Consider the following 16,613-nt stretch of genomic DNA (forward strand, 5'->3'; position numbering starts at 1 on the left):
TGCCCCAAAGATAAATATCAGAATCATCTAAAACAGCAAGAAACTAGCGAAAAAATATACGTTTCATGTGGAAAAAATGTGATGGGTGGTTAACGAAAAATATAAATGCCACAGAAGTGTCTTAGAATGGTCTTGACTGTGAAAAACGTATTTTTTATGGAAAAATGACAGCCTAGCTACTAATTAAAAATTGTCCAATCAGCGGCTGTGAAGTCGTAATTACCTACATTATATCTATATAGATGCTTCAATAGGCTTACCTGAATCTTGCCCAGAACTCCATTACTGTGTAGAGTCTTGGTGACCAGCTCCTTGAGACTAGCATCTTCCTCCTCCTCAATGGACATGTTCAGCACAACACTACCAAATAGTGAACAACACTAAACAAATATTGAGAAAAACATACAAACAAATAATAAGCAAAAACACGAGGAAAGGTGAAACAACTGTAGTGTGTGAAGGTCAGTTGACTGTTGCCGATCACCTTCTTGTTTACGTTCTGGTGAAGCTGCCAACCAACACTGTCCCTTTACCATATACTTGTACACACTCGACTATATTATGTATATTTATATACATATGCCTATTTTATAATTTACATAAATATGCCTATTTTATATATATATATATACATATATTTATATACAAGTAGGCCTATAAATATAAATATACATATAGCGAGTGTGTACACATATATGCTAAAGGCACACAAAATGCCAATATGTATACAGTAGAGTGGAATTCAGACTTTATTCATTCATGAGATAATAATCATTTTAGTGGACTGTGCCTCCTTCCTGTATACTCGCTATAGTCTACCTCAGCCCTCTAGTTACCCTTCCAAAGGGATGAACAAGAATCCCAAGTCATATAATTTATAAAATCTTAAGCGCGGTCTGGCTTACGTCCCTCACTCTTCTCCTGTAGACAAAACCAGGCAAGTGGGTTATAATTAAAGACAGATGTAGATTGGCTGCTTATTCCACTTCCTAACGCAAGACACCATTACCACCACCACTCACCACACACATTAGTAACACACAAGTACTGGTTAGTTGTAAGTGGTGGGGGGGGGGAGGCGCTGCACTGACAGGAACAAGTGAACAGCTGACTTGTGTATCAATTTTATTAAATATTTTCATAATTTTTTCTATTAAAAGATAACGTGGTTAAAAATTATTCACTATAATATGCGGAGATCAGATCTATTGTGGGGTTATCACTTCACTATAAAGAGCAAGCATGTCAAGTACTGTAGGTTGAGTGCCACCGTGATTTTTTTTTTTGCCAGCCGAGAGCGCTGATTGGCTGCCAGCCGAGAGCGCTGATTGGCTGCCAGCCGAGAGCGCTGATTGGCTGCCAGCAGACATTGGTACGTCAATCACATTGGTGGAGACAATGTAAACAAACATGGCTGCTGTGGGTGAGTCTCTAGTGTCCTGTCTTGTGTTATGGATGTTCAGCTTTTTGTTGCCAGTAAAATATAACTCCAAGAGAAGACCAGAGAGCTCTTTAATGAATCAGCATTATACAGGGTAGGACTAAACAAGGTATTACTGGAATTATGTGATAATTTTGACATGAATGAACCCGTCCATAATTTTTTTACCGTAATGGACTTGAGGCTGTAATACAGTACAGTACAGTGTGAACCTAGTCAGTGTCTGCTAGAGCCGGGGTCTGGTATAGAAGGTGACCATTATATCGGGTTTACTGTACTTCTAAAAACTTTCAATAATGATAATTGATTATATTATTGTCATTTTTAAACCAAGTATGATGACTTATTTTGTATACACAGTGCTGCGAAACCTTTTGCTTTACTGCTTTTTCTTAGAGGAAATAAAATAAACTTTTATTTATAGATTTCTCTTACACTTGGAAACAGTTTCAGTATTTTCGAACCTTTAAATATTGTGTAGATTTGTTGTTTCTAGCAAATGTACTGTTAGAATGATGTAATTTTACATATACTGTATATTATATACTGAACTGTAATCCCTTTTTATTTCTTATACTTGAAATATTGTTTCAATTGTACTGTCGTAATATGTTGTTTCCTTTTTTCCTAATTATTGGAGGAAATAAAACGTGATATTAAAAAAAAATGGATTATAACCGTTATAATAAAATATATTACCTAAAACAAATTGTTTTACCAAACCAATAATGCTTCCATTTACACTTACACTTGTTCTACTGTCAAATGAACAAAACATCTTACATTTAACTATTCATCTTACACATCATGCATCTACACAGATCAAAACCATCTATCAATTACATGCCTTCTTGTCTACAGATCACTTTCAGCATTATTTATTATATCTTGCAGAGCTGGTGCTGCTACTGTACATCAGCCTGTGGCTTCAAAATGTTCATCATCATCAGGCAAGGGTATTCTGTGAGTAATGACAATACTGTATATGTAAAACCACTGATGCCTATATGCTTTTCTTTGTTGTGGTGTAACTTTGTGCAGATTGGTATCCCCAGTACTGCTAATCTCTTGAAGACCCCAAAAGCTCTTTCTATAACATTACAAGTTTTTATGTGAGCTGAGCAGTATTGTAGTTTCTCTCTGTCATTGGTGGGTGAGACCACTGGAGTAAGCAGATACTTCCAAGCAAGACAGCCAGAGTCTCCAAGAAGGTAGCTAGCATAATTACCTCCCTCAAGCATTTGACACACTCTTGGAATTGATAATTTTTTTGGAAAAATTCTGAGTACAAGTACCGGTAAATTTCAATTCTGGCTATTTGACAGTTTCGGTTTAGAGGGATTTTGGCTAATGGAAATATTACTTGTAATGTGGCTTAAAAAATAAAGAAAAACGTAAAACTATAAGTGGTAAGTGTTAATTTTTGTGCAAGTTTCCTGATTATGGTAGGTTAACTGGCCCTAATGTTGACAGAGGGAAGTGACCTGATAACTCAGAATGGGTAGTCCCATATATTCCTAGTTATCAAGGGTTTACTGTATATTTTATGCCAAGTGAGGCACAGTATGTGTAAAGAAAAATACAAACTATACCTAAACTATTAATTTCAGATATAAAGATGCGAGTGGATGGATGAAAGAAAGGAACACAATGGTAGCATGAGGAGACCATCCCACAAACATCTCCCACCACAACCTACAAAACAGGAGGTAGAACTAGTCAAGAACAATTCCTCAGAACTGTACAGTAAGTCAGTAAGATAATTAGTGAACATCTTCAGGAAAACATTGTAAGAATCATTAAGGTAAACTGTCAACTATCCAAGTCTTAAGATACAAATATGGAAGTCAAGTTGGTGCTTTAGGAAACAGTGAGAATGAAAAGGTTTATACAAGTGAATATTTCTCCTGAAAATACCAGTGAAGTGCTGCACTGTGTTAAATACTGTATAGGTATTGTCTAAATACAGTATGATGAGAGTTACAATGTTTCTACTAACTTGTGACTTGTGATTGTGTTCACTTGGAATGAAAGTCCCAATATATAAATGTGACAAGTGTTTGTCTGCTGTGCTTATATACTGTTGAGACAAAGTTCACATGTAAATATATTTCATACAAGAGTAACTCAAGAAGCACATACATGCACAGAACTATGAAGGGGAATTATTTATTTGTAAAGAGTAGAGATTTTTTGTTACACAGAATGATCAATTCAAATGTCTGTCCACTGATGGACAAAATTTCCTTGTACAAAGTGTTGTGAAGTGAGCATAAAAATGACTTTGGGGATGACCTAATGATGAGGAAAACAACAGTAATGATGCTTGTGCATGTATGTCTGAACACATTGATGTGAAGGACATTAAATGTGAAAAGGTAGATGAAAGCTTTAACAGTAATTTTGATACAGCACATGCGTCTCTGCCTGCTGAGAAAAATATTAAATGTGAAGAGTTTGATGAAAGCTTTTACAGTAGCTATGATGTGACACAACATATGGTTGTTGATGAGAAAAATTATGAGTGCGAAGAAAATGATGAGAGTTATTGCAATGAGAGCCAACTAGATTATCATGTGGTTGTTGATGAGAAAAATTTTAAGTGTGATGAATGTGATAAAAGTTATTACACAAAGAAACATTTGAAGGAGCACATGGTTGTGCACACTGGTGAGAAAAATTTCAAGTGTGAAGAATGTGATAAAAGATATTACAGGAAAGGTGAACTGAAGAAGCATATGGTTGTACACACTGGTGAGAAGAAATTCAAATGTGAAGAGTGTGATAAAAGTTATTACACAAAGAAACATCTGAAAGAACATATTGTTGTACACACTGGTGAGAAAAATTTTAAGTGTAAAGAGTGCAGTAAAAGTTATTACAAAAAGAAACATCTGAGGAGGCATATGATTATGCACACTGATGAGAAAAAATTTAAGTGTGGGGAATGTGATAAGAGTTATTACACAAAGAAACATCTGAAGGATCATATGGTAGTACACACTGATGTGAAAAATTTTAAATGTGATGATTGTGACAAAAGTTTTTACTTAAAAAGTAGTCTGAAGAAACATATGGTTGTACACACTGATGAGAAAAATTTTAAGTGTGAAAAGTGTGATAAAATTTTCTACTTAAAAAGCCACCTCAGGGAACATATGGTTGTACACACTGGTGAGAAGAATTTTAAGTGTGACGAGTGTGATAAAAGTTATTCCTTAAAGAGTCATTTGAAGAGACATATGGTTGTACACACTGGTGAGAAAAACTTTAAGTGTGAAGAGTGTAGTAGAAGTTTTTACTTGAAGTATCATCTTAAGATGCATGTGGTGGTGCACAGTGGTGAGAAGAACTTCATGTGTGAAGAGTGTGGCAAGAGTTACACAACGAAGGGTAATCTGAAGGAGCACATGATTGTACACACAGGTGAGAAAAAATTTAAGTGTGAACAATGTGATAAAAGTTTTAACAGAAATAATGATTTGAAGCTACATATGATTTTACACACTGGTGAGAAAAAATTTAATTGTGAAGAGTGTGATAAAAGCTTTTACAGAAATAATGATTTGCAGCATCATATGGTTGTTCACTTTGGTGACAAAAATTTTAAGTGTGAAGAGTGTGGGAGAAGTTACTATGCAAAGGGTCACTTGAAAGATCATATGATTGTGCACACTGGTGAAAAAAACTTTAAGTGTGATGAGTGTGGTAAGAGTTATTACACCAAAAAAGAGCTGAAGAGGCATATAGTTGTGCACACTGGGGAGAGAAATTTTAAGTGTGAAGAGTGTGGTAAGAGTTATTACAGAAAGAGTACACTGAAGCAGCATATGGTAGTGCACACTGGTGAGAAAAATTTTAAGTGTGAAGAGTGTGGGAAGAGTTTTTCCTTAAAAAGTTACTTGAGTAGGCATACGCTTATGCACTCACTTTAGAAAAATTGACAAATACGAATTTTGTGACACCTGTACAAGGAAATCCTCTTGTGGCTGTGAGGTCTTACGACCATCAAATTTGGGTCAACATATTGCACATCCATGTTGTCTTTTATCAACCTACCTTCTACAAGAACCAAGGCCAAGATTGCTGATGAGTCAAAGTTTATATTCTTGTCTAAATTATCCACTGGTTTTGAAATTCTGGAACTGAATCAGAATATTTATACTGTCACACCAGAACTTCTCTTCCAGAACAGCTTGAAATTCATCCAAAATTGGTGAAGTTAAAAGAGATTGAACCTTTTGTTGTCCAGCCTAGATAACTAAAAGAGTCTGGGCAGAAAAATTTCTCGGACAGTTCATGATATATACTGTAATGAAAAAATTGATCGATGACTTTCACTAGTCAGAAAATTCTTAATTAACTTCATTTCCCCACATTAAATGTACTGTACAGTATTCCAAATTAATTACAATCTTTAGGGTATTGTACTGATAGATATTATAAAAAGTACTTGTGAAGTTAGTCTAATAGGCCCATTAGGGGCAGTAACAATATAGGAGCCTTCAGTAAACAGAGTGCCTGGTGCTGCTCTCAACAACCTTTACGTCCTTGTCTGTAAGTTACATATTGTAGCCATTCACAGGTGGGCGGACTTGTCGGACAGTACAGTACCATGTCACAAACCTACAACCCCGAGGACAGGAGCCATGTACTGTAATGTATGTCATTGTCAGCCCTACTCCTGATATATGTTAAAACTAGAGTATCTATATAATGAATAATATGATATTTTGTTATATATTACTACTTGTATATCAAGTCGGTTTTTTGCCCCTTTAAAATTTGAGTAAGGTAAAAAAAAATAAGGTAATATTGTTCTCATAGTAAATATTTTCCATATCACATTTAAATTGAAGGATTTATTGTAAGATGTTCAACCTTTATGTTATATTTTTATAATTATGTTTACATTGAAATTCCATGCTACTGTAGCACTGGGTCCAGGACGAAAACTCAGGCTACGATTGCAAATTTATTTATGTGGCGAGGAGAACCGTGCTCAAGCGCAGAGCAAGACTGAGCAACTGTTCCGAGGCCACCCACAAGTATATACACCGGCTGTCTGAACGAAGCTTAAGTCTCGAACCAAGTTCAGCCACGTCAGCCAGCCGACTCGACAACAGTTACAACAAAACAATTAGTTTACAATTTCATGAGCATATACAAAAATGTATTTAGGCATCTGTTCAATTACATTTACTTTAATCTATAATTATAAAAGATGATTGTGTAATAACTATGGATAACAGTTTAAATACAAGTAGAGAATACAATAAATGAAAAGTGGTGTCATATCTCAAGGTATATAGAGAACAATGAGTAGTTATTCTTGAGTCCCTACACCACCTTTGGCATATTATAATTACATCTGGATAAAATAAACCACCAGAGAATATTTTTAGGGTTTATCATTTGTATTAAAATATATAAAAGTACCTACTCTAATTTTGTTTTACTCTGCTAATTTTTGTTAGTCTATAGCCACATGTGTGAGGATCCAGCCGAGTGTTTGAGCGACTAGGACGGTTATTACTCGTAGGTAAGAGTAACTGAAGAAGGATACTCATGGTTATACACGGGTGAAAAGTTTTAAGTGTGAAGATTATGATGATGGTTATTAAGGAAAAAGTGATCTCGGTATTCAGGTACATTCATGAGCCTGTGTATGTCCAGTACCTATAATTAGTACATAAAAAAATTAATGGTGAGCTGAAGAGCAGGATAGGATAAGGTGTGAGTTAATTTGGAAATTTGTTTTATTTTCCTGGACTACTATAGGGGTGAAAATAACCCACGTAATTCCCTATTTACTCATTCTGTTGCATGCCCCTATGATCAAGTTGAGGGACTTCCTATATAACCATCCCTGTACTGTACATTTCATATACTTCTGCTAAGGTCAACCCATTGGTGATAAGAAACAAAGTTGTAGAGAGAAATGTTTTACCTGCTATCATATAATAATTACATATACGGTATGTGCAAAAAATACCCATTATTTATTAATGACAAACTGAATAAAATTAATATATATAAAAGGGAAATCATAAGCTCACCTGTATTTACTGCTTGTTTAATTTGTGTACCGGTACTTCTTATTGTTCACTGTAGCCTTCAAAATGGGGTCTACGGTAAGTCTTTATGAAACAAACTCAAAAAATTGTGAACATGTCATTCCATACTTTACCTGGACACACAATTCAGACTTTACCAATGCAACTCTCATATAATTTCGATTGTCAGCCCACGGGTTATTCATCAGAGAAAAAGTTCTTTCAACAAATGCATTACTAAATGGAATTGCTAACATTATTGAGATAATATTAAGTAAATTAGGTGCTCTAGAGCCCGAGAAGAATGAGGCCCATTGCTCATCCAGAGTTTGCTTCTTATCTAACTGATAACACCTCTAATTAAAACCATTTTATCATATAATTTATCTTCATTTACTAATGCACTGACCACGGTCGTACTTGTTGGTTAACGTAAAATCAGACGTTTCATATTACTCTCAATAGCCCATAAAACATGTAGATATAACTTTATTATTGAGTCCCCCATCTGTGGTGTCCGTTTTCTCACCGCTTCATTACGCCTGAGTCCTTCGTTTTCTCTCAAGTGGTACCGAGACTCTGATATTCCCTCGTAACTCGTATCATGTTATGAAATTTGAAATTGCAACTGAATGTGTTCATGTTAGATTAAGTTAGATATGTTAACTTACAGATGAAACATTTATGAAGCAATTGTAATTTGGAAAACCATTTTCGAACCCATGACATAATAGTGGGAGATGCACATGTTACCATTGTACAACCAATAAGAAATATACAGTTGAAGTAAATTCTGGGATATTTCAACTACGTTACTTCATATCGTGGCCTCTGCTGCCGTCCTAAGACTAAAGTATTAAATTAAGTATTGGATTGAAGTATTTATTAACCATATGCGAAAATAGACAAAAGCGTAATTCACACCCACCACAAAATACGGTCGTTCTGCAATTCATAGGGGGGGGGGGGGAATCATGATTATCACAATGAGTGTTATTATATCCTAGGTAACATTCTAAACCAAGTTATTATTATTCCAGGTAGTTTTCATCACCTACATGACATTAACGGGAGTAAAAGTCATCAAAACAGGTAGGAAGGTTACATCACCAGGGAGACGCAGGCGCAGGATGTCATAAGAAAATGGGGAATTTTTATTGCGGGTCAAGTTGGCCGGAAACTGTTCTAAGACACAAAGTCGTCATCTTATTCCCCTAAATGGAAACTACCTACTTGTGATTTATGATGTTCTTATTACATTTACGTGAGGCTAACACGTAAACTTAACAGAACGGCCTGGGGTGGTGACGGCTGGTGCTCTTTAAAAACATAGGACCTAATACTATGTACAATACTGCTTCCCCCAGTAAGGAAGCCAGGGAGAAAGTGGATTGGGCGACTCTGAGGGCATGTCACGGTTCAACACTGGCCTACTTCTCTCACTCACTCACCTTCCCAGTACACTGAACCATCTCCTGTTTGAAGCTCAACATCTGTAACAATCTTTCATTAGTTACTAGGCAATACTAACAAGATGTTAATTAATAGGATGTAAACCAAGAATCCGCTCACTCCAGGAAGCGTTAGGGCGTTTATTCATCACGTAAAATAAGCTGGGATGCCTCATTATCCGAACTTGGTCATACTCGCTTACTGCACAACATGTAGACAAACATACCCCACGAAAGTGATGACCCAAAAACTCGATTCCTGACTTAGGCCTACTTTGTGACTTGGGGCTTCTGTTTATAAAGTGATTCACAGTCAACTGATGTTATGAAGCTGTCAGAACGAGGACGATGAGACGATGACTGATTAACTGGCTGTTTAGTTTAGTTTATTTTTGGCGAAGATTTTATTGTCAAAACCATTTCAGCTCCACACACAAAGTCAGCGAGATCTGGTTAAGTTCTTAATCTTGATAATATTCTTCTGAAGTGAAGAATAAAGTTACTTGACCTTACCAGCACCTGACAGACGGTGTTGTGGCCAGGGAGGGATGAGAGGAGTGTTGCACTTAGTTTTGTTGTTTTGTATTAAGTTGTGTTGTCAGCGGGTGGTAGTAAGCTACTAAAAATTGTGTTGGTGTTACAGTCACCTGTGTCAATTAAGATTTGGTCTCACTGAAGAATGTTCAGTCTATGTAGATTTGCAGGTGTGTACGTGATAAAAGGGGGGGGGGGGCAAACAGGTGGGTGTATGGGTGAAAGGCAAACTTTGGCATTGAAGTGAATATACACAAGACAGATATTCTGTTCCAGCTCGCCCAGGATCAGATACGCCTACACAATCCACCCAGATTAATGGGACCATCCTCTCCATCATTAACCAGTTCCAGCGTCTTGGTTCTCACCTGTCCATCAATGAAGAAAACCAACATCAAATCAGTTGTGCATCCCAAGCCTTTGGCAGACTGCGTACCTGTGTCTTCAGCTGTAGGAAGCTGAGATTATCTACAAAGCTGCACATTTATCAATCAGTGGCCCTCCCCACTCTGCTGTATGGCAGCGAGACAAGGGTCAACTAAAGGAGACTGCTCAAGGAACTTGAGAATTTTTAAACTAGGTTGGACTAGCCATGTTACCAGCATGGACGACGGCAGACTGCTGTGCAGTCATCAAAAAATAGCAAACGTAATGGTGGCAGGCAATGGAAAATATATAAGGATAATCTTAAGACAAAAGTGTCAAATTCTCTGCCTCACCTGGATGACGATCACTTCACACCATAACGTTTAGAGGATCACCACTTTCGAGTTAACTCTACTGCATATCGAGGTGGACAAGCACTAGCACCGCAAGACCCAGCCACCGCCCTTCCTCTGCTACTGCATCAACCTCTCAAACCACCTCAGAAGCTCACCAACGAACGTAACATCATTAATAGCTCACATCATTGTGTCATCACCGGATGACCGTCATACTCGATTCAAAGTGACAGCAAAGTAGTTTTAATAGGCTTCTACTGCTAGTAGTGTGTGTGTTTACCTTCACCCACGACATCCGTCACCACACACGTGTAGTAAAGACTGCGTCCCGGGAGTCTGCCAAATTGGAATTTCCCCTGGCGAAAAAAAAAAAATCTTTGTGTCTTATTTGTCCTTTTTTTTCGTATCAAGGACGCTGTAAAGGTCTAGAAGCTTCCTCTGTCTGAGGTTACGTTAGGTGAGGTCAGGTCAGGTCAGGTCTACATAAATTATTTACACATATTCGAAGTGCATAATTATTACGAAGCCTATAACGTTACTGAGGGAACACTCAAACCGCGATGGTGGGGTCGAATTTTAACCTGTTTTCACAAGTCAGACGGAGTCACATGTGAGGTTAGGTTACGTTGAGTGTGCTGGAGGCCGGGTTACCACACCTGCAAGACTTACTTAACATGTCACAGCGTCGTTTTCTTTGTCTTTATCCCTGTGATCCATAGCAGAGTTAATGGGTAATAAAGTCAAAGGCGTCTATCTATTAGTACAGTGCACTAAGTATTGTATAGCCTCTTCCACTTCCAACTGGTACAATCAGCTTAGTCAATGTGCCCTCTCTGTGTGGTGTGAACCCCGACGTCTGAACCCGAAGCATTGAGGAGCGAGGGAGGACTGTGTGGTCGGGTTGAGGAGGGTCGGGGAGGCTTGAGAGTTAAGCAGTTACCTGAACAGTTACAACGATGGATATATTAAGTCAGGATATAAATACGTAGGACAAAACACAGTAGAATGTGTCACCGCACATTAGGGCAGTATTCCCCGCTGTGGTGAAGGTCTCAACCATTTATCCTTATTTAATGTACTGAATTAACGAGATCATCGGTCACTGTGATAACCCCCCACACAGGCATCGGTCCTGCAGTATTCCTCCATGTCCTTCCCTCCTGCTGCTGACACTGTCTCTTACTCCAGGGGTGATAGGAGGATGGCCTCTACACATGGTCACCGTTTACGACGGGGTTGTATTTATGACCCAATGAATAACGGATGTATAGTAATTTAACAGCATCATAGTAATAGTGTAGTGAACAATAAAACACACCCAGGAAGTTGTCAAACACAATAATAATACCATGAAAATAACACACCAGTGAGCAGAAGTTCCCTCTGTATTTTGTGTTATTTTTCAATACAGATTATTATGTCTGTTGTCTACTGGACGGTGAGGTGAGGTAGAGGGGGTGTCAGCGCCAGACACACTTTAGGGCAGAACTCTATAATTTCTGGTATTTGTTTAAGTTGGAAAGCCCCAATACCACGCTGTATTATGTGGGCATAAAACACTTTGGCAATACCTGAAGCATGACGATGTGTGCCGTTGTATGGGGAGAAACATTATTCTATCATACTGCATCAAAGAAAAGGTATTGGAATTTTCTGATGAAAAGAAGGGGGTCTGGACCCCCAGGACACTTCCCCTGGAACCAACCTTGAAATTTCTTCAATTTCCAAACTATAACTTCCTTCCTCCACCCGTAATCTTCTTTCACCTCTTCTTTCTCTACCAAAAAAAAAAAAAAACCACCAGGCTCCTGGCTTCCGTCTCTCCCTCGCTCCTGAATGATTCGGATTCAAGAGTCGATACTCCCGGGGTTCACAGCACACAGAGAGGGTACATTGACAATGCTGATTGTACAGGTTGGAAGTGGATGAGGCTGTACCTATACAGGTACAGTAGTTGATATTCGAGGGCTAAGTGAACTCCTGGTAAAACAAATATTAAGAATCAACACAATGTAAATTAAACTGCGAGATTATATGTAATAAGCTAGATTAACAATTATCTTGGTGAGGTATTTTGTTACTACCAACTTAAACTCTTCTCTAAGCGATTCCATTAAAATTTTAAAATTTGCCACATCAATCCTACATCGAGTTATGTAATGTAGTGTTAATATAAATAATGAAAACTAAAGGAAATCTTTACTTTACGTCCTTTTCTCTCAGTCATCGTGGGTATACGGGGGGACTGTCAGAGGTACCAGTGTACAAAGCAGCTCCACTGGCGGCGGCAACACCGGTAATGTATAACCTTGAACACTGACCTTTTAAGTGGATGGTGATTCAATAGTTATAAAAACTATTCTTGGGAGAACTTACCCCCGGAAGTAGGATGGGACGGAGATGATATCGTCCGCAAAAGTGTTGTAGCTCAATTGTCTGCCACAAACCATAAAACGTTCTCATATAATAATGAACCTGGTTGAAAGAAAACGACTAAGACCAAAATACTGTAGTTGTTAGAATGATCCCCAGACACAGGTCATATGGAGGATCACCTCAAGACTAAACATCCTAACCTAAGCCAACAACCTCACATTTTCTAACCAAACTTAACCTAACCTAACCAAACATAGCTTTAGCTAACCTAACCTAACATAGCAACCCAAATAAATTAACCTAACCTAACTTTACCTAACCTAACCTAACCTAAACTAATGTAACCTAATCTGCCCTGACATAACCTTACTCTCTTAAGCTAACCTAATATAAGCTAATCTTACCTAACCTGACCTAGCATAACAATCTGATGTCAGATATCATGTAACTCTCCCCAGTGACTTCGTGTATTGACTGATGACAGACCGACAGACACACAGACATACAGCAAGCCTATAGTACCCTCCAATGAAACCAGATGGAGCTAAGAACATTCATATATACATAGGCATACGTATAAATACACATATGCACGCATAATCATTAATACTTACATGAGAACAAAGCTACACACACATTTTAGGGGTCAACTGTGGACAGTGAGAAAGAGCATAATTTGATTCACCCTCAGAGAACAGGGGAGGGGGGGGGAGGGGACAGATTCTTACGTTGTGCCTCACTTCCGGCATGACGTCACAAGTCACGACCTTGCGTGCCCGAGGAGTAACCTCTCTCTCTCTCTCTCTCTCTCTCTCTCTCTCTCTCTCTCTCTCTTCACTGTATTCATTTAATTATCTCTGAGCCAAGGACCTTATTATACAATTGTTTTTTTTTTTATAAATTGCATATACAATTTATTGTGTGTTTATATGTATGTGTATTTGTACGTTTGTATTTTTGAGCGAGTATTATATATATATATATATATATATATATATATATATATATATATATATATATATATATATATATATATATATATATATATATATATATGTGTGTGTGTGTGTTAATGTTTCGTTAAGTCACACCTCACCAACACAAAAGGACACATCTTAAACTCAGTCAGGTGTCATACAGGAGGAACAAAGAGAAATACTTCCTCACACAGAGGCTGGGAGACCTATAGTCTACCAACCTAAGCTGTGAAGTCTCAAACAGTACTGTGGCCTTGACAAGACCACCATAGGTGACTGTCCTTCCCTCGACGTTCGGTGACCATTAAATAAAATTAGATCAAAATGTGAGCCTGTCCTGCTAAGTGAAGGCAGATACCTGGAGACGGGTCACCTGGAGGCTGGCTCCATAAATGAGTTATTATGGGTGTGAGGGAACATGAATGGGAGGATGGTTTACTGTTATCAGGAGTATTGGAACAGAGGAAAAATACATAAATAATAATAATAACGACACAAGAAATAATTCAGATGAAAGAATAATCACAAAGGTTACCAGCAAGTGACAAAGGGCCATCAAGGGCCACGCATACAGGGACACGACCTCTAGCACGGATCCTTCTCAGAACGTAAACAAAGGACTCCCTTCCGAAGCCATCCTTCTGGCACTGAGGAAATCCTAGTGATGTCTTCTAAAATTTCTCCTTCCCGAGCACATCCTTGCGCACGAGCCGGGATAGCCTAAATCTTAGTAGTTTAAGATCCTATTAAAGGCCGTCTCGTCTGCCACAAAGTCCTACACCCTTGTCATCAAGGCAGTGTCAAACTAGCACCTTATCCGCCTTTTAATTGCAACAATTTAAAAAACAAATCTGAGTGCGCCTTGTCACACACTCCTAGAGAACTACCGAGCCAGTCTTTCCGCGCTTGTCAATTGTAAAAGGAAGATGGCGTTGTATGCCTTCCCCTTCACTATCTTACTGTACCTATCGTCCCTCGGGTCCTACAGACAACGGTGAGACCTATTATTGTTCATCGTGTATACTTCAGACAAGCAGGGAGAGACAGAGAGGTCGTGGACAAGTTGAACACATGGCTCAAATATCAACATGAATTAAAAAACTACACATTAGTAATTTATTACAAATGCGATACTGAGAAGTTTAAAAATTAAATTCAGTTATTTTAATTGGTTTGATATTTATTTTATATAAATATATGTTAGATTTTATTAGGTTAAAAATTAGGTTAGGTTAGGTTAGGTTAGGTTAAATTAGGTTGAGCGAATCAGAAGTGACGTCACTTGACCTACAAACAGCTATAGTTGTTTCCTCACAGGGTACAGCTATGAGTACTGTAGTTGGGTAACAAAAAGGCAATTCGCCGAACGAGGCTGTTGGGTAATTAGCACACTAATTAGTACATAAAAATGTAACAGTTGAGGCTGATGTGTTTGTTTGTGTGTGTACATAATTTGTGCTTCTATGTGTGTTGTTTTATGTGTGTGTAAACGTACGCTTGTGTACATTATGTATGTACAGTAGTGTGAAGTGGGAGGCTGTATCCATGTGTGGGTGAGTGACAGAGGGTGTGACAGCGGTGAGTGACAGAGGTAACTAGCGGAGAAGAGTGAGTGACAAAGACGGCTGAGTGACAGAGGGGTGAGTGACAGAGGGGTGAGTGACAGATAGGGGTGAGTGACAGATAGGGGTGAGTGACAGATAGGGGTGAATGACAGAGGGGTGAGTGACAGAGGGGTGAGTGACAGATAGGAGTGAGTGACAGATAAGGGTGAATGACAGAGGGGTGAGTGACAGATAGGGGTGAGTGACAGATAAGGGTGAGTGACAGAGGGGTGAGTGACAGAGGGGTGAGTGACAGATAGGGGTGAGTGACAGATAGGGGTGAGTGACAGATAGGGGTGAATGACAGAGGGGTGAGTGACAGAGGGGTGAGTGACAGATAGGAGTGAGTGACAGATAAGGGTGAATGACAGAGGGGTGAGTGACAGATAGGGGTGAGTGACAGATAAGGGTGAGTGACAGAGGGGTGAGTGACAGATAGGAGTGAGTGACAAGAGTGCCGTTATTATCTGCAGCTAACTGTAACTCACCTGGACACGATATATGAAGGTTTTATTGAAATAAACAAAATAATGGAACTCCTATGCATTCATCAGCAACCTTACCCTCCAGAAAGAACTAACATATCCCTAGGAAAGGAGTAACACAGAGCGACTAAGATGATTCCGGAACTATGTCATCTAGATTATACCAAGCAGACTGAAGGCCATAGGACTGACAACCCTTCAGACAAGACACAACAGGGCAGAGCTTACTGAAACATTCAAAATCCTGAATGAGATAGAAAACGTGAACCTGGGCCATTTCGTTGTGATGTCACGCACCACACACACGAGGGGACCTAACTACTACAAACTCGCCAAGTTATTATGTAGGACAAACGTCAGACATATTTCTTCACACAAAGGCTGGTATACATCAATGGAACGGTCTAGCAACTCAGGAATCGAGAACAGTGCTGGGCTTCAGAATAGTTCTAGACAAGACTATCAAGAACAGTGGGCGACGCTCAGCACACTCTCTCTATAGTTTGGGAGACTATTAGGTAAAAAAGGTATATACACAATGTTTAAAATTATACATTGTGTGTGTGTGTGTCTTTCAGTTTATTTTTATAGCAATTAAGTTGATAAAGTTCACTTTATCTAAATAGCATCTCAGACAAAGAGGATGTGACGTCAGAACATGAGGGAGAAGATGTAATAATATTTTGGCTGCTACACAGAGCGATGGTTGAGGACTGTGTGTGAGACAGATATATATATATATATATATATAGGAAAAGACCAAGACTTTACCCTAATTAAAATCGTATTCTAATTACAAGTTTGGGAAAATAGTGTATGTGTACAGAAGACGTCTCCTGTACACACACACACACAGACACACGCACACACACACACACTCCATAACACCACTAACATGACGTCATCTCAGGCTGGGTTAGGTTCATAGAATGGTTCTGTTGGTTAGTCTGGGAAATACTCCGGCCTA

The 16,613-nt window shown here is 38.5% G+C and overlaps 1 protein-coding gene and 1 long non-coding RNA gene across 2 annotated transcripts; both read left to right on the forward strand.

Annotated features, from left to right (window-relative positions):
- Window positions 1–1,306: 1,306 nt before the first annotated feature.
- On the forward strand, window positions 1,307–3,724 carry LOC121880476. Its single transcript, XR_006091547.1, has 3 exons — window positions 1,307–1,423; window positions 2,336–2,404; window positions 3,052–3,724. It is a non-coding gene; the product is annotated as an uncharacterized LOC121880476 (long non-coding RNA).
- Window positions 3,725–3,776: 52 nt separating this feature from the next.
- LOC121880475 (gastrula zinc finger protein XlCGF57.1-like) lies at window positions 3,777–6,903 on the forward strand. The gene has a single exon (XM_042387677.1). The coding sequence runs from the start codon at window positions 3,778–3,780 to the stop codon at window positions 5,374–5,376; it is 1,599 nt and encodes a 532-aa protein (XP_042243611.1). The 5' UTR covers window position 3,777; the 3' UTR covers window positions 5,377–6,903.
- The last annotated feature ends 9,710 nt before the right edge of the window (window positions 6,904–16,613 follow it).

This window comes from Homarus americanus, unplaced genomic scaffold (assembly GCF_018991925.1).
Source record: "Homarus americanus isolate GMGI-L3 unplaced genomic scaffold, GMGI_Hamer_2.0 scaffold15794, whole genome shotgun sequence".
Classification (NCBI taxonomy): domain Eukaryota; kingdom Metazoa; phylum Arthropoda; class Malacostraca; order Decapoda; family Nephropidae; genus Homarus; species Homarus americanus.

What these genes read in the sequence shown, in the direction of transcription:
- LOC121880475 (XM_042387677.1), top strand. Translation starts at nt 3,778, where the DNA reads ATGTCTGAACACATTGATGTGAAGGACATTAAATGTGAAAAGGTAGAT.